This window comes from Hesperophylax consimilis, chromosome 9 (genome assembly GCF_061612785.1).
Source record: "Hesperophylax consimilis isolate HC1 chromosome 9, BYU_Hcon_1.0, whole genome shotgun sequence".
Classification (NCBI taxonomy): domain Eukaryota; kingdom Metazoa; phylum Arthropoda; class Insecta; order Trichoptera; family Limnephilidae; genus Hesperophylax; species Hesperophylax consimilis.
The window spans coordinates 31,410,485-31,430,722 of record NC_142844.1 but is presented as its reverse complement, the minus strand read 5'-3'; the positions used below and the strand labels follow the sequence as shown (position 1 = coordinate 31,430,722).

The 20,238-nt window shown below is 32.7% G+C and overlaps 1 protein-coding gene across 2 annotated transcripts in view; it reads right to left on the bottom strand.

Moving 5' to 3' along the window:
- LOC149421238 (ATP-binding cassette sub-family G member 1) overlaps positions 1-20,238 on the bottom strand; it is a 129,357-nt gene that overhangs the window by 38,952 nt on the left and 70,167 nt on the right. For both annotated transcript variants that reach the window (XM_089635903.1, XM_089635904.1), the window contains exon 3: positions 16,969-17,086. In XM_089635903.1, the coding sequence (XP_089492029.1) occupies positions 16,969-17,086 (118 nt within the window). The remainder of the gene's footprint in view (positions 1-16,968; positions 17,087-20,238) is intronic.

Here is a 20,238-nt window from a genome sequence, read left to right as displayed (position 1 = left end):
ATAATACCGCGATGTAGGCACTTCTATTGTGTTAGCTGATTTGATTTTTTATGATAGGCAGTTCGTAGTGGCCAAAACTGTGCTTGCCCAAGAAAAAGTCAAATTTGATTACATAAGATAATGATAACTCATTTGAATAAATTGGCATCGCGGTAAGTCGATCAAGACCCTGATATTTACATGTTTTTTCCATTTGGCATTTAAGGATAAACGGAACGTACGTTATTATCTGCGCGTTCGTAGGTTATTTTATTTTATTAAAATAAACATTTTTCAAGTCATGATTAAAAATATTAATATTAATTATTTGTTTGCGTCTGTAAATACGCAATATGAATATGAATCACCGATAAAATATTTTATTGGTGGCAAAGTCTTTATTAAATTTACAAAATTGGCGGTTAAATCTTGACATCACTTTTCAGCCGAACTAAAGATATATTTGATAAAATAACACTGAACCAAAGCCACTTGCAGGTAATCCAGCTTCAATAAAATCATGTCAATAAGGCAGTTGCACATAAAACAGGCTCTATGTAACAACATTGATACTGCCAAAAGATTACAACAAGTGTATAACACTCATTGATATATGTAATTAGTCAATGGGAACACTAGATTGGGTTCTTCTTTAATGTATTAGCTGGTGAATACCAGAACATCCGCTGGACAAAGGAGTTTTACTTATAAAGCACCGTTGCTTTATAATATGCTCGGTAAAAATATGAAAACTATAGGTTCATTGGATCTATTCAAGAAAATGGTAAAAATTCCATACTGGCTAAGAGTGCTGATTTTGGATGTCCATGTCATGGCTTTTGTCATGAATCACCTTAGAAGCTTCATATTCGATGTGAAAAATGTGTGTTTGTGTTATGTGATTTACTTATTTGATTTAGTATAATTGTAAAGCTGCTCATCTCGACACAGGAGCAGTGGAGGAAAAAAATAATGAATAAATAAATGAAACACAATTCAGGTTTTTTTAGTGGGTGAGCTATTTTTTTTACCGGTAACGGTAAATAAAAATCCCCGTGTATTGGAATTTTAAACACCAGAAAATATATTTTTTTAAATCAACGGATAGGTGTCAAAATACTTGCACGGATGATGATAATTAATAATTACCGATTTTTTTCATTAGGAAGAACGTGATTATTTATGCTATTAGTCATACTGTACCTGTCGTAAAATTGAATTATGTTCTTCAGTGTTTGACCTTGTCCATAAAAAAATATGATTTTTTCGCTAAGTTCTTCGTTTTTATGTTGTCTGTACTATGTTAATGCAATAAAAAATTGTGGACATTTACTGTTTAAAGCAGTAAAAAAGAGCCAGTAACCAACTTAAAGAGTTCAACGATCTTTAAATAATTCTGAACACCATTATTAACGAGTTTTCGATCGATTCAAATGATGCAATTTAATATCAAATATATTATTGGTTTATCACTGAGTCATCACAACAGCTATCATATTATAGATACATCATAAGGACATAATGGTTATGCCATGAAATCAGAGAGCTTATGTCGCAGCTGCAAATGCTAAATTTAAAAATGTTGTAAAAACCCACAGCTCAGTTTATTACGCCCACATTGTCTTTAGTGATTAGTATTATTTATTTACGACTATTGTTTTACAAAATATAGTATTTTATCGAGCTCACTAATAGACCTTCACGGTCACTGGAAACGATCAAGTTGAGAAGGTAGATGTCACCAACGAGGATGAGCCCAGTTTGCTCTAAACCGTGCGCTTATAAATAAAATGATAAATATATTTATTTATATTATACGGGCATTTACAACCCGTGTGAAATATATAATAATTTAGTGGAACATTATTAAAGATGTTAAATAAAATTTAAAATAGAACATGAAAAATAATAATAAAATCTAACATTAATATTTATTTATGAGATATGTTTTTATAGCATTCTTGTAACTAAATTCAATGATATGTGGATTGACCTCCTCTACAATTTTATTTGTCAATCTGATGTTATTTGTCTAAGGTTTAAGTAGTAAATTTATGTACATAATAATAAAAATCCTTGTTTAAACCACTGTTTTTCGTATACCAATTTTCAGCATGTTTAGGAAATCATTGGTCCCTTACTCAGGATACAAAGCGATTGAATTTTATGATCACCACAAATACTGATTTTGGTTGTGTATCTTTTTGTAACTCTGGTTCAATGAACTCTCATTTGATTTAAATTTAAATGTCATTTTCTGATTGTTATGAAGTAATAAATTAAACAAAAATATTTTCGACGGAATTGGATTACAATTTAAAAAATTGAAACTGATTTGACGAGAGATCAAATTTTAAATTTATCGCGGGTCTGCGCAAGTTATTTATCTAAGAAATGGCGCCATAGAGTAATTTTGCAATTGAGTTGTGGAGATGCAAAACCCTTCCTGGAAAATTCTGCTGATTTTGTTAGTATATTGAAAATAAATGTAATATTAATATTTTTCGCTAAATATCAAAATAATAATAACGCATTATTATTTTGATTTCTAGCAATGCATATTCGTTTTATATTCAAGGTTTTTATATCCATACAGTTTTTCGTGACTCTCAACTTTTCCGAAAATTTCCAGAGCGTTTTTTACAGCTACACAACTCAATAGTAGAATATATTAACTTTATGATAAAAAAGCAAACAAACTTCAATTTTAGAAAATAGCAACTCTTTGTGGAAAATTTTCATTCTAGAATGTGAACTAATCTGGATTGACTTTTAAAGCTTTGAACTTAATGTCGTATTAAATTAATTACTATTGTGTAAAATTTGTTTAATTTTAGTGGATGAAACATGTTTTCACAGGTTTATAATATTTTTCCTACTTTTCCTTATGTTATATAAACATTTACACCCAGTTAATTTGTGGAATGTGGATGTAAATAAAAAAATTGTTTCAACTGGTTATGCTCCTAAAAGTGTTAATTATATGAATAATCAAGTACTTTACACATTATAATAAATAGGAAATACAAGCGTCACTGAATGAGCGCAAGTGTACGCCAGATCTACGGAAAATGTTGTGTGGATAAAAATTGAAAAGAGCATCGAGTTTAAATTTATGAAAAAATATATTGCTATGTTTGGTAACTGTATAATAATATGATAAGCAATTTTCATGCAATATTTCCCACTCCCTATTTGATGTGATTTTGTGTTACTTTTGGACTAATTTGACGCGTATCTTCATAATGTATTCATCTTCTATAAATAGTATTAAATAATGTCACTTTTCACGTCTGCCTGTTTGTGCGCTTAGTTCTTCTAAAATACGAAATGGATTTTGATAGGGGTTTCGCTATCATTTAGGAAATTTCTTTCGGAAGGTTTACATATATAATAGATGCATATTATATTTTTTGAAAGCGGAGAAAAGTCGATGTTTTATAATCATGTCGTAAAAATATATTTTCGGGCATTACATTGTAAACGCTGGCTAAACGTTATAAGATACATCAAAATAATGTTCTACGGAATTGTATATCTTAAAAAGGCCTACAGATAAGTCCACGATGGTATATGTCTATGTCCTAGGGATAACCCCCAGCGACGCCGGGTACACGTCAGCTAGTTTAGTAATAAAATCAAAAGATCTCGAGGACATCGCGAGAAAAGGTAATACATGGCGCAATCTCAACCGAGTGAATCAATACTCTGATACAGATGCAGAATGGCAAAACATTCAAACACCTTAACACATCGTAGAAGGATGTTCCCTTCATCAGTTCCCGAAGGCGCATCTGTGCTAAACCTGTGCTGACTCCTGATCCCGTCGACTGACTGAATAATCTTAGCATCCAACATTGATCGCTAACTAACTAACTATCACTAACCATACCATACTTGAGATGGGCCACTAACTTTGTGATGGGTCTGAATATTTCTGCTTTGCAATAAAATCCAAATAAATGGAATACATCTGAACGTATCCGAAAACAAAAAACTGTTTTTGAAAGGTGATGAAATCATAGAGCTATATTTAGAATGCGATAAGCCGTTCGCGTAGACCGGAATCTGTAGTTTTAGTTAGAGCGTTGGGAGAGTTGGAAGGCAGTTGGAGGTCAAGAAGCGGAACCTATTTTTTCGCTTCATGTCTCATCTAAATATAATACATCAATGGATAAAATAATATAATAAATAAGAAATAGTATAATACATCAATGGATAACATAATATAATAAATAAAAAATAGTATAATACATCAACGGATGTTCATCAGTGAGAAATTGTTAGGATGCAGGCGAATTCTCCAATTAATGTTTTATTGTATCACTATCATGTTTATTACTGTATGTATCTGTGTTTTCTAAAAACAAATACGCTTTCTAATAGTATTATTACATATAAACGTATTTAAAAAAAAATTTTGAATGCAAATGTAAAAAAGATTATAAAAAGGGTTCACCTTTCAGTTTGTCGTCTAAACACTGAACCAAAATTACTGATAACAAAAACACACACACTTTTTATTACACAAATATATTATAAACATTATTGTCACTTTTTGTTGTTTCATATAAAAATATTTAATAAAAAAATCACAAAGTTTCATAATTTTTTCTCAAATTGCGGCAAGAACCTTTTATTTCATAGAGCTGGTGTATATTATTTTAATTGTTTGTGATTAACTTTTAGATTTGAATATAAGGCATGGTGGTTTATATTTTGGACACCGTTTAGATCAGAGGTTCCCGAAGTGGTTTATATAGACTCCCAAGGGTCGATATCGGCTTGTTGGGGGTCTATGTCAGCGAGAAAAAAAATTGGGGGTCCACGAGATTCAAATGGGGGTACATACGAGCGGACCCACATTTACCTTAAGTCAACATTTAGGAGTTCCGTAGATGACACAATACACCTAATACAAATAACACAGTTTACGTAATATTAATATAATCCCTATTCATAAAAGAGGGTCAAAAATTAACATTGAAAATTACCGCCCAATCTCAATACTCACGGTATTTAGTAAACTTTTTGAGAGAATTGTCTACGATCAAATTTACACAACAATTGTTCGTAATATACAAAACCAACAACACGGATTTCTTCAAAAAGATCAGTACTAACAAACTTGGTAAATTTAACGGAATATTTATCGTGCAATATGGACAATAGAAACCAAGTAGATGTAATCTTCACTGATTACTCTAAGGCCTCCGATAAGGTAAACCATTTCATTCTAATTCAAAAATTAAAACAATTAGGCATCCATGATCCGGTGACTTAATCCGGTGGCTCACTTCATACCTTTGGAGTAGACTTCAAAGTGTCTTAGTTGAGGGAACAAAGTCCAGCTTCTTCTCTGTGCCCTCCGGTGTACCTCAAGGTTCTCATTTAGGCCCATTATTATTTGATGTGTATATATACGATATTCACAAATGTTTTTTACATACTTATTATCTAGCATATGCAGATGATAAAAAATATACTTAGTTATTAAATCAATCAACGACTGCATTAAACATCAAGAGGCCCTCAATCGTCTCTTTGTCTATTGCGAATTAAACAAACTTGTTATTAACATCGCAAAATGCAATAAATTAAAATTTACACGTAATAAAAATAAAATATCCTTTGTATGGGAAGGGAATCTTCTTACGAAAAAGATAAATGATTATCACATGTAATTGGAAATGCCATTATTAATTCCGTTATGCATTTTAATAATATGTATTTAAATTATTTACCGAGTGTGTTTAGAAAAGGAAAAACAAATTTTATATTCAGCGGTACAACAGTATAAGGATTTTATCTGAGAATATTTTTAAGAAAGCAAATTAAAGAACTTATTTTTTCACATGTAGCAAACACTATTTTTATTATAATAATTAAAATAAAATAACATTGTTTTTAATAATTTTAACTTCTCAAATAGCCCCATTTTAAACACATTCCCCTCCCCTCCACTTACTTTTACCCCTACGTCCCCCTCGCCCCCCCACCAAAGTTGTTGTTCTCTCTCACTCTTCTATCTTACCTGTAAATACACTGTAATTATTGATTTAACATGTTTTTATATAACCACGATGAATGTTCACGGCGAATCGAAACCGGTTGGGCCCAGTAGTGGCCAGGTTGGTATTAAAAACAAAGAAATTTTATTCTAATTATTATAAAGAACTTATGTCAACATATTACGATCGATATTTTCTAGGGGTAGACCCTTATTAAAGCTGGCATGATGGGTAGTTGGAAAGAAGGCAAATAAGTGAAAAAGTTAAGAATATGAAAAAAAACTTTTGTTTATTTACGTTAAACGCCTAAAAAACATGAACAAAATAATTAATTATTTGTCACTCATGCGCAAGCTCGTAAAAAATAAAATGTTGTTTTGATATACAGTTTCACTGTCGGAACCTTTTTATTAATATATTGAAAACAACGTTCACCTTCACCTCGTAGACAATATAAAAATAAACAGGGTAAATTTATATAGAAATGTGAGATAAAGTTGGCGGGATCAAGGGAATACCAATAATAATATTATTTTTCGTACAATATTTTTTTATCTTATTAATTTATTGTAGATATAGAAAATTTACATCATTTTGTTATTTAGTGATTCACAGTTTTTATCTATGAAAAAAATTCGGTGTGAGGATGAGGTAAAAATAATAGTCTTTTCTGTGGAAATTGTAAATTTTTACGATGGGAGGATAAAACTTTTTTCATTCATGCAGCGCATATCTTTACGTGTTACATCATATAAATATACCATATATTTTTATTTATGCAACTGCTGGTATTTAGAGGAAATGCATCGTAATGAGTGGGAACAATAAAACAATTGAAATCTTTATTCAACTCGTTTATTTTATTAGATTGGACCTATTTCTAACAATTACGTTTATTCTCCAAACATGTACATTTTTGGTTAAAGTTACAGTATTTATACATTTTGTGGCAGGGAGTTGATAACATATTATTTTATATACATTTTTTGGTGATGGGTACAAACATAAATTTAAAAAAAAAGAAAGAGATTTCATTCCCGGTTTACGAATAACCTAACAATATTTGGAAATCTTCTACTTCCACCACAGCAAGCGGAAAATGTTGCTTGTGTTGTGATGGAGGACAATGCCAGCCGAGGAATTAAACACACTACTCCTGGGTGGGACAAGTCAGCCAGGAATATGTCAAATGTATTATATATCACATGATTTAACATAATGTAGAGCTTAAAATCTAATAATATAACTAGTTATAGAAGTATGACTATTTGACTTTATTTATTTTTAAAAAAACTACAGCGCCCTTGGGGTGATTTTGCACAAAAACGGCTCTATAAAAATTATCCAAATATTATTATTTTATTTTTTGTGTAGGGCGGGTTACATTGTACTTTTAATTGATAATTTTACAGTTTATGAAATGTAAAAAGTTGATGATTTGTGAATGCTGACATATTTTGTGTATATATTTTTGGATTTTACCTCTAAGCAACTGAGTATCTAGGGAACTAAGTAACTAAAGAACTGAGTAAGAATCTGAGTTACTAAGGAATTGAGTAACTAAGGAACAGAGTAAGGAACTGATTAACCAAGGAACTGAGTAAACAAAGAACTGAGTAACTAAGCAATTGAGTAAGAAATTGAGTAACTGAGGAATATAGTAACTAAGGAATTGAGTAACTAAGGAACTGAGTAACTAAGGAACTGAGTAACTAAGGAACTGAGTAACTACGGAACTGAGTAACTTAGACACTGAGTTACTAAGAAACTGAGTAACTAAGTAACTGTGTAACTAATACACTGAGTAACTAAGTAACTGAGTAACTAAGGAACTGAGTAACTAAAGAACTGAGTAACTATGAAACTGAGTAACTAAGGAATTGAGTAACCAAGGAACTATCTGTGCATTTTGTGAGATAAAAAATCAATTTTCCGTGTTTTTTGGCAACTAAAGGGTTAACAAATATTCGGAGCCAGAACTGCGCTTGACCCCCTAGAGACTGAGTTTTTTCAAATTTGACTTAAAAAATTCCAACTTCGGACTTGATTTAGGTACTGAAAACGAAAGCTCAAATCGAAAAAGTAATCCGATAAAATACAAATAATGTTGATTCACCAGCTTTCCGCTTATACTACTAGTTTCCAGATACTGTGTATGGTTATATAATTAGTAAATTATTCATATTAAACTATACTATGTGTTAAATTACGACATAATAATAATTATCATCAAAATGTACATAAAAAATATTTGCTATCCACCCCTGCCCAAAGTTGTATAAATGCCATAATTCTAGCAATTTTTTTATTTATTAAACTTTAGGAAATCAACAGTCAAATTTAATTTTTTTTTCAGTTAACAAAAAATAACTGTCGATATGCAGTTGCCTTTTTTTCATTGTGCATATCAACAAGTGTCAATGGATTAGTATTTTTAACCTATAAAGGGATTGTTCCCAGTAAAAAAGTGTTCTTTCCTTCAGAAATTTATTACAGTAAACAGTGTTTAGCTGTACAAGGGTCGGGCCCGTTATCAATAAATTGTTATTGTCAACGAAGATATTATAAAAAGCATGTTTTGTGATACAAAATAAAAAAGTTAAAATACGACAAAAGTGTTTCCAGTAAAGTCCAAAAACCAGAAAAATATACAATAACTTTACCGTCGATTTTTTGTTATGATAAATGAACAAAATTATAGAAAACCATAACATTATAATATATTCAACTAATAACATCATGTTTTTATTTATATATTACAGCTACTAGTAGTACATTTTACTTACAATATTCTTTTTTCCTACTTCTCTTGATTCTATATTATGTATATCTACAATAATATAATGTACACTCCTCTTCCAACCACAAGCTAATGCTTCTCTGGAAGAGTAGTATTAAATATCGTCATTCTAAATTGTAAACCTTATTACTTACATGTACTTTTTCCTTTAATAAATAAAAAATATAAATATATATATTAATAAGACATCATTAGGGCAGATGTGATCATCGCAACACGGCATAATAACAAAAAAAAACATTAACGGCCTTGAAAATCTTGAATCATGTTCAAGAGGAACAACGACTTAAATTAGTTTCATTATTTACCTACTCGAGTTTATTTTACGAGACGATGTTTACGTTCCTTTCGTTTCTGGGAAATGTTGGTATATATTACTAATGTTGTGTTGTGATGTGTTAAATATTATCTTTATCATTGGGAACGTACGTTAAATGATAACATCAGGGCACGGTCAATGTAAGATTTTTTCACGGAATCGCTAACCTAGAATATTTAATGGTTTGTTTTGATTACGCGATGCCTTGTGCCTGATTTATTTATATCATCATAATATTATGGTGTTAACCAATTGCAAGTTTACATACGTTGAACAATGTCATGTTTAGTCTACATTAAATCAATTATTATGTCTCATATTCTTTCTATGCGGGTCGGAGCCCGTCGATTCTATAATGCGACTCTCTCCAGGAGTCCATGTCCTGGACTACTACAATGGCCAGCGTACATTGCAAGCCTCACCTTTTGAGTTGATATATATTATAATTGTGTAAAATATACCTGACAAAGATCCTTGACTGTGTGCTAAAATGGGCGTTCCGTCTTGTAGATTATGCTAACGGAAGAATTGCAGTAGTCGGAACGTAGGAATGCTAGTTATTTTTAATTGTTTTTTTGTTAATGTTGTGCACCGTGAACTGCTCCCAACTGTCTGAAGCCAGTGAGACTATGACATTCCTAATTGGAGTATCTTGTGAGGATGAAGTAAAGGAGATGCGATGGAAATGGAGAAGAGAGATTTAGAGAAGTACATTGTTATTCAGATCTGGTCATCAAACACGGCCAGAGCCATTTCAAGTAATGTTTCAATTCTGATTGGTGGTCTTACACCAGGGCGATACTGAGAGTATCTTTCAGTCTAAAAAACCAGCAGAATTTATCTATTTGGAAATAATCAAGTAAGTGTGCAATATATTATAATAGAAAGTGCGATGTGCGTGCCGCTAGAACTCAGAAACGAGTCCCGCTACGATCAAGGAAGTTATATGGTATGGTAGCTCTCTATCCCCCATCCATGAAGAAGGATGAGGTGTTAAATTGAGTGGAGGCAATAGAAGGCTTGACAGAAGAGAGGGTATTTGTTTAGACAACCAAAATAATATGTGATCTACTTTGATGGAGAATGTTCCCGTTTTTACTTGAAGGGCGGGCTTTTGATAATAACTATGATGGCTGGAAGTTTTGCTCTCTAGAAATTTCTAGAACAGTCCAGAATAGTCGACAGTCGTCGAGAGCATTCCACAATATTCCTAAACATCCCGGAACATTTTGCAATGTTGTGGAATGTTCGCGAATCATCCGGAACGTTCGGGAACATCTTAATACATACATAAACATTCAGCCTGATTGTGTTTGTGCTCGCACAATCAGGCTGAATTCCAAAATTTAAAAGTTTGTTGATATCAGTGCCAGGAGTGTTTAGAAATGTTTAAATGGTAGAATAAGTTGGGCATGCCCGAGGAATACTTATTGAAATATCTCTCCACTGTAATGAGGAGTCGAATTGAAGTTGATGTGATGTAGTTTTTTTAACAGTAACATTGTGGTATACAGTAGTTAATGGTGGAAGTCTGAGACACCCGAGAAAGATATCAGCGAATCATTGCGGGGGATCTATTATTCTAAATAAATTAATACATTTCTAAAAACTCTCTGTAAAGCCCGGGCATCATCGGGGTCTTCAACAAGTGCACAATTAAAGCGTTCCCTAAATCACGTACACAGTTGGCCATAAAAGCAGTTCGTTCTCATGATTGTTGTACAATTATGAAATGACATTGCATCTATTTTTCCTGCTTCCCAAAACGTGCCTTTAAAAAAAAAAATTATACTACGCTTATAAACATCCCACTTGACATAATCCCAATAGGTTATGAATGCATACTCCTAATGGAGACTTTAAGTCTTCCATGAATTCTAATAATAGAGATAATTTATTTTAATTGCCTTCACAAGTTGTGCAAGGTTGGGCTAATTATACATGCACATTATAGTTCTCGCCAGTTAAATATGCTCTGTATTGTATTCAATGGCAGTTTTCTCTTAATCACGTTTGCGCAGTGAACTTTCTTAAAAAACGTAAGGAAATAAAATAAATTTGTATTATAATTTAACTAAACTAAACAGTGCGCCATTAAAATTCGGTGCAAAAAAATCCACCAGTCCGATTACAGAAATGAATCCAAAATCCTATAAGATGATATTAAATACCATAAGAACTTGTTTTATTTTTAATCTTTTTAGGTATCCTGATTTTAATACACCAAAATAAGGTCGAAATTGAAACAGATTTAGTGTTCAAAATTTGGCATTCCTTGATTTTTTTTATTTTTACAAATTTTGTTATAATATACAACTATATATTATATATAAAATACACAAACAAGTTCGATCACTGACCGGTTCTTGAGAAGAATATTACAAACTTTGTATTTATGGTTGAAGTTTTCAGGCCCAACGGACTCGGCTGGCCGACAGGCGGAATCCTTTGCCATTTGCTACGGATTAGAGCAATTGGTTCAGGAGCCTACAAGGGTTCCTGATGTCCAGACCTACCGCTCCAATCTGTTAGACCTATTCTTAACTACTGTGCCACACGGTTATAAGATTGACGTCACAGCGCCTCTGGGATCATCCGACCACTGCCTAGTGACGACATCAATCCTCGTTAACCTCAGACCAATCAATGAGAGGCTGAGGAGAAAAATGTGGCACTATAGGTCAGCAGATTGGTTCGGTATGCGGGCCCATTTCAACGCTTTTCCGTGGTCAGCTGTTTGTTTTCGGACTTCGGACCCTTCAAGATGTGCCCAGGAGATTGGTGAAGTCATCAAATCGGCGATGGATGGCTTCATACAATCGACTACTAAAGAAATTGGTGTGGGCTCAAAGCCGTGGTTCAGTCGACAATGCTCCGAAGCAGTTCGACGAAAAAACGCGGCTTACCGAGCCTACAACACATCTCGAACGCCCGAAAGCAGATCAGCATACAACAAATCGGCAAAGGAATGCAAAAGAATCATTAATAGGTCAAAATTCGAACACGACCTGCAGATCAGCAAAAAGCTGGCGGCCTGCCCGCATGGCAGCAGAGCATTCTGGTCGCTTGCGGGCTCAATAGGTCGAAATTTTTGCAAACCCAGTTTGCCACCTCTTACCAGACCTGACGGCTAACTAGCAAACACCGCCACTGGCACAAGGCAAACCTAGTAGGGAAAATGTTTGTGGAAAACTCGACCCTCGACGATGGAGGTGCTGTTCCGCCGTCGGTTCCTCACTGCGGCTTCTATATGAAAAAACTGAGGATCCGGCATCGGGATGTACTCCACGTCATACGGGGGCTCGATGTTAACAAAGCTAGTGGACCTGATGGAATACCTGCCCTGGTATTGCAGAGGTGTACTGCGGAAATAGTTCCAGTTTGAACAAAGCTCTTCAAAATGTCCCTGAAGTGTGGCGCTGTACCCTCTGGTTGGAAAAAAGCGGTCATTCACCCTATTCCCAAGAAATGTGACCGCTCCAACCCGGCCAACTACCGCCCCATAGCGATCACATCAGTTCTGTCCAAAGTGATGGAACGTGTGATCAACGACAAACTGCTCACATACCTCGAGAAGAACAAAATTATCAACGACCGTCAATACGGATTCCGGCGGAACCGCTCGTGCGGTGATCTTCTCGCGTATGTGACGCATGTTTGGGGGCGGTGCCTGGAACGTCACGGTGAGACCCAAACGGTCGCACTAGACATATCCAAGGCCTTTGACCGGGTCTGGCACGACAAGACTTGTCAACAAATTACCTTCTTACGGACTTCCCGCATCCCTGTGTACGTGGATTGCTGACTTTTTAAGGGATAGGTCGATTCAGGCGGTTGCTGACGATTTCACCTCTTCCTCGCATTCCATAAATGCTGGCGTCCCACAGGGATCGGTTCTGTCTCCGATTTTGTTTTTGTTACACATCAATGACCTTTTGACATGTGCACCGATTCATTGTTACGCGGATGACAGTACAGTTCATGATATCTTTTTGTTTGACAAGCCCCCAAAGGGCACACAAACTCCTACGGCTCGGAGGGCTTTGAAGCAGAGAATGGACGGTTATCTCGAGAGTATTTCCTCCTGGGGTAAAAATAATCTCGTCGAATTTAATGTTTCAAAGACCCAATCCTGTCTAATTACGTCTAAAAGGGATCCAAATGATAATCTAGTCTCCTTCAACGGAAGCAATCTTCCGAACAGGCCTTCCATTGATATGCTTGGTGTAACTATAAGTGACCAGCTCAGGCACGGGGGCTCCATCGAATGAGTATGAGTAAAGATTGAGTAATGAGACTAATGAGTAAAGTTGGCCTCTCAGAAGCTGGGCGTACTGTACAGGGCCCGCAGATACTTTAATAATACACAACTGCTGACCTTGTACAAATCGCAAGTGCGCCCTACTGTCGAATTTGGCAGCCATCTCTGGTCCGGAGCCCCTAAATACCTGAAAAAAACCCTTGACTCTGTGCAAAAACGGGCGGTCCGTTTGATAGATTCCCCAATATTAACAAACGGACTGCAATCTTTAGAGCACAGGCGTCAGGTAGGTATGCTGTCCTGTTCCTGAGGGAAATTATTTTCTTCAGGGCCTTCTGTGTGGAGTTAATATAAAAAAAAATAGAAAAAAAATTACCTTTACCGAGCGGAGCACCAGTTGTATTACAGACACCTAGGCGTGAAAGAAATTAATATTTTTACTATTACTATTTAGATGAGTTTTAAACAAAATAAAGTTACAAGAAGGCTATAATAATATACCTCAGTAATAATAAAAATTATGTTTAGCATAATACCATTCTTCTGTATGGGTTCTGCATAATTTTAAATGCAAATTTTAACATTGATTACTGTTTCACTGAATTGTTATGTTCATATTATCAAATGTATGTAAAAGCTCTTATGGGCGTATAATAAATAAAATATTTTTTTGAGTACAACGCGTTAGATCATTTACTTTTCCCAACTTTTTGGTAATATACATTGGGAGATGAGAGAGCTGTGATCAGTAGTAGGTCGATATTCTGATAAATAACTGCATCATGTTGAGAAGAAAACGGGATTGATTTGGTTATTATGAGAACGTCCGCATCCTCTTCAGCTTGTATTGTCATTATATGTAATCGTTCAAATGCGGTTAGGTTAGGTTAGGTTCTCCTCATTTCCCAGAATTTTTTTCCTTTGGCGCCTGTGGGTGCATACTTTCAAATAAACAAAACTTCAGCAGAAGTTGTAAAAAAGTAATGAGTATAACCAAATTTATACAACGAGTATAAATTTATACAACAAGATCTCCACAAAATATTTATCACTTGCTCTTGACCTTTAAGAAAATTTAATTGGAAAGGACGCGATTCTATCGAGAATTAATTTCAAAAGATTTGGCGTTATATAAAGCTAATGAATTGACACTCAAGCTATTTTAATAAAATTTAGATAAGTGATTTTGGATATGACTTAACCTTACGAGTAATGGCGTGGGAATATTGTTTGGTTTTGTCTTATTTCCTGAATATTATATCGATACTTATCTAAAAATATTCTTTCCTTTGAGCATTGGTACGAATAAATTTTTTATTTATATATTTATTTATTTTGGGCTATAAAAACTCAGTAAATACAATAATACGAAAAATACCTACCAAGTCAAGGGATACATAATATCTGCATAAATATCTAAATTGAAACAAAATATTTCAATTAACACTAAGTATATCCACTTTATAAAATTTTTAATTTGGTCAGTTGTTATTTTATTGGTTAATGGCATAAAAATTCCTAACACGTCAAATATGAATGTATAAAGATTGTTTATGACGCAAATAAATAAAATAAAATAAAACAAACAAGTTCTGCTGTGTTATTATTACTATGCCTGATAGCTGTTTTAATTGCGTAATAATTATTACACGTAATAAAAATTACACCGAAGAACTTGTTAAGAAGTTGTTGTGAAAAAATTGAGTAGCAATAATATTTAAATATTGAAGACAATATTAGTGATTTCTAAACGAAAATCTGAAACAGAAAAATCAGAAAAGGAAACAGTCACATCTGGGACTCGAAAAAAATAAAAATGTGCGGTGAAAAAATGAAAAAATGAAGACAATGTTAGTGGTTCTTATTCGAAGTATGATACAGTTAAAAGTGACCGAGGGGAATATGGTCCCATTAGCTCAGTCGGTAGAGCACTGTCCCGGAAAGACAAGGGTCCTGGGTTCGAGTCCCAGATGTGACCGTTTCCTTTTCTGATTTTTCTGTTTCAGATTTTCGTTTAGAAATCACTAATATTGTCTTCAATATTTAAATATTACAATTTGAGGTTTTACTCAATAAAGTTATTCCGAAAAATAAATAGCAATAATATTATTAAATATAAAAAAAAATAACTTTTAACCAAAATGGAGTACCACAAATTATACTTGGTAGAAAACAATAATTCAAAAAAGTATTTTTTATTATTCATGAAAGCAAAGCGATTAATTTAATTGCCTATTATAAATTAGACATCATTGAATTACTACGCAAAAAGTTCTAATATAAAACTATTTTACCCAGTATTGTCACATACGAGTATAACATTTTATGGATTAATCCAAACAATTTTGATGATGAACTGGACATTTTTAATACCACCGCATTGCATCGGTTGAAACCACATTCAAAGTCTTCGGCAAGTCTCATATTTTTTGTATTAAATATGGCTAATAAATTATAGTTTTAAAATGGTAATGAGTTTATTATTCAGTTTAATATTCGCATGCAAAAACAAATCTGCAATAAAGTTCGGATCGTTGTCTTGTTAGATAATATTACAAGTGTCATAAAAAATAATGGAAAGGATTATGCAAGGGTAATCAAAATTCTTCTAGAAATTAATTTCTGATGGTCGAAGTGATAAATACTAATTATCATATTTTCAATTGGCAGTGACTGTGAAATTTCCACTAGACGAAGGCCTGTGGTAAGAGAAATATGTTTCAAAGCAAATTCTAAATAAAAATAATGATGTTGTTAAATAACGGTATTGAGTTTATTTTAAGGATTTCTTTATTTGATATATTCTTAATTGATTGACTTATTACATTTAAAGATTTATTTCACTTTTCGTATTAAATGTAAATTTGTTTTAGACTAAATCAGTTTCACGTTATATACTCATTCATGTAGATTAATAAAAAAAAATTGTTAATGTTTCCGACTTTCACCCTTTAAGGGTATTCCAGGTTATCATTTCAAATTATGGAGAGATGGGAGGTGAATTAATATATTAATTTTGTTTAAAGGGGCAAATTTCAAAATGATATGGAAGACTGGAGTTGAGTTCAGATTTAGAAGAGATGAGGTGTTAAATAGAGTGGAGGCAATTTTAGATAAGGCTTGATAGAAGAGAGGATATTTGTTTAGAGAGGGACAACCAGAAGAATATGTGATCTAAATTTCTCACTTCTAGACCACATAACGAACAATCTGGGGAGTCAAGCACGTGAATTTTAAGAATGTAAGAAGGAATGGAACAATCATCGTTCTCGTTCGAATAGGTGAGGAAATTTATTTTATGGAAACGTTGGGGAATTGTCGAAACCACATTTTTGATTGGATAGTCCTTGGTATTGAGGCATAGCAGGCTCCCTTGGATTGACTAGCAATGTGCCAATACTCTGGCCTTACATTGCAGGATCTATCTTTGAGGATGGAAAAAATGTTAGATAAGGGAATGTGGTTTACGAGGGTAACAATAGGATTGAATATGCGTCTTGTTTTGCTAAGGGTGTAGCAAGGATGTTCACAATACCATTTACTCAACTGTAACTCAACAAAATACAGAATGAAAAAAATACTTCTTGATGGTACTTACTGAAATCCGGTAAGTATGTTGAGGAGCGAAGACTTGCCCGCCCCAGAAGGCCCCATGATTGCCGTCAGTTCACCGGATTTGAATTTCCCACTAATGCCTTTTATGACAGTTTTCTTTTCTGTGAAAAAATGAAATCATTATTGGTAGCATGAACAACAATGAGATTTTAGCGTTTTAAACAATAAGTTTTCATATTAAACTAGCGGACCCGGCAATACTTCACTATTGCGAATATCTTCGTCTGGCATCACCAACTTATATTCATACCATTCACCACTGTATTCCACAATACCAATGTTAAAAATATTAAATCATATTCACTTTAATTCGACTCTGTATCTCATTCCACTGCAGAGATGTTTCTTTAAGTATACATCGGCGTTCCCGACTTCTAATTCAAACCACTGGCGCTAATAAAAACAAACTTTCAAATTTTCAGCGTAATCTGTATAAAGTTTATAGTGTACAAACAGTCGAACATTGCATTTTATATAATAGAAGAATATTTTCGAAAAAATATTAGGCTCTATTTGGAATATATTAATTTTTGGTTTTTGATTTTGCCGCAAATAAGAATATGTCTCAAACGATGAAATGTCGATTTATTTATTTGTTTGTGATACTGCAAAATGGCTTTAACTATTATGGTCACTTTATCATGATCATTTCAGCACATAGGGTAATACTCTTGTATATTTCATTGCGGAACAAATTGGAAATTTAAACCATTTATTTTATTTATGCAATTTAGACAAGTGAAAAAACAACAGGAAAATTTGTTTTTTGTTAGGTCGAAATAAATTAAACAGAAACACTTACATAATTATTAAAAATCTTAATATATAAAAAAATTGCCTGTTTTGTCCTCGCAAAACTCGAAAAGTAGTCTACTGATATCGCTGAAATTTCAAAGCTTGTATTTACTAGTGCCAGGAGTAGTTTGAATGGTAAAAAAAGTCGAGGAAACCCGAGGAATACTTAACGCATTATCTTTGTTGTTATGATGTAATATAGTTAACATTAACATTTTGGTATGGAGTAGTGAATGGTGAAAGAGACGTGGGTTCACTAGTAAAACATACATTTTCAAATGGATATTCACCGTGATTCAATAATACATCATTATACATCAGATTTGGGGAATGCAATATTGGAGTAGTCTATTTTAAGAATTGAAAAAGTTTCAACAAAAATGGTAGACTTGACACAAAGTATAATATCTTTGTGAACTGTAGTCAGAATCATTATACTTGTTGAACAATGAATTGCATTTTAGTTGACGCCATATTATTATCAAGACAGTTAACATTAGTAATAGCGTAGGTAATACAATTTAATCGTAACATAAGCTTCTCATGCTAACATTTCTTTTATAATTACCAATAATTAAAAAAAAATATGGTTTAGGATGGTTAAATATTCGAAGCTAATTTAATGTTGATACTGTTAAGCACATCAACAGTAAAATAAATTCGCTAATTAACACATCATTTGCACACAAGGAGATATATACTAATAATTCAATATCGGCGCTAAAAAAGTATCATTTTTCTCCCGATACACAAATACCCAAAAGTATTTTGATAAAAATTAAAGTAAAGTACTTATTAAATCTGAAACCATGAAGGCTAATATTAGGAGTTGTAATCGTTTTATTTATTGAGAGTAAGTTGTTCCTACCCAATGAATAATGTAAAAAAATGAACAAGTTAAAAAAAGTGTGAATATTTATTTTAATATTGATATTTAATTCAAATTTAAGTAATCAAACAGGCGTTTGAATATATTACCATTCAAGTAAGTGGGTATCCAATTACTTATAATTTATTTTATTTTAAATGTACATTAATTATATCATTATTTCAAATGTACACCTCCTATTTTCTCCCCTTCATTTACTCTTCCCAATTCTCTGGTGTTATGAAAATAATAATTGATTAGTAGGTAAGCGATGTTTGAATGTATTAATATACTTTTTCAAAGAAAAATTAAAGAAAATTAAAAATGTTTTGTTCCCAAGTACCACTCAATGGTTTTTATGATGTTGCTGGTAAAACAGACGAAATAAATTTTGTGTTGTTGCACGAACAGACAACACAAAAAAGACAATAGAGTTTAAATTCCTCTATTATTTCGCATAAATTAACATATATTACGCATAAATTAACATTTATATACACTATAATGCATTAGGAATGTTAAAAAAACCCGTATACTTACCCCAAAAAACAAACTATGTGTCCTATGACAGATTCACTAAACTCTAAGCAGTCAACAGGATAAATTTACCATAATTTTAAAATATTTTTCCTTATTGCCGTTCTGTCCATTAAAACAAGAAAAATATGTTTTATAAATAAAATCTATTTGGCTATTTATTGAACGGCGAGTATTTACGAACTTTTGCGTCGAGAATGAACCAATTAAACTATTAAAGTTTATGGGTATTGACAAAATAAAGCGGTTTTCCGATATCTCTTATTGGAACTGCCTCAGAGTACATTATTTATAATCGTAATCAAAACTTTTTCTAATATAATTTTTTGTCATACCTATGCATTCATAAATTCTGTAATGTCTAAATTTTAATTGATTGAAATAATAATTTGTTTTTATCACTTTATTATAATGTCTACATTATGTCAACTAGTTTCGATTATATCCTTGACCTTTTTCAGGACAGTAATATTTTTTCTATTTTTTTATTTCAATTGTTTATTTCAATTGTTTATTAAATTTTTATTTGATAAACAAACCTTCTCTAACAGCGGAAAGAGAAATGAACAAAACAAACATACGAAGTAAAATAAAAACAAAAAATCCCAAATGGGCAATGACAGTGCATCGGTATGTATACCATGGAGTACAGAGTACATCCATGTAGATATACAGGGTGTCCGGAAACTCGTAGTACAAGCGGGAAACTGGTGAATCTACATCACATTTGGAGTCGATTTTGTAGTATATTTTTTTTTTATTTGAGCTTTCGTTATCGAGTAAATCGAGTTTGAAGTTGATTTTTTTTTTTTTTTTTTTTTTTTTAATCAAATTCTTATAAATTATTACTGAAGATCAAAGTACCCAACTAATTAAAACTATTTGAAAGTAAAACAAATGAAGAAACTCGGATTTGAAGCATTATTTTGAAATCACCCTTCATTTAACCCGGTGTAATCATAAAATATTTCTGCTCTGCAGGGTTAAAACATCTGTTATTCAACCCTAAACACCAGAAAAAACTTTAACCCTAAAATAGCCGAAAAATATTTT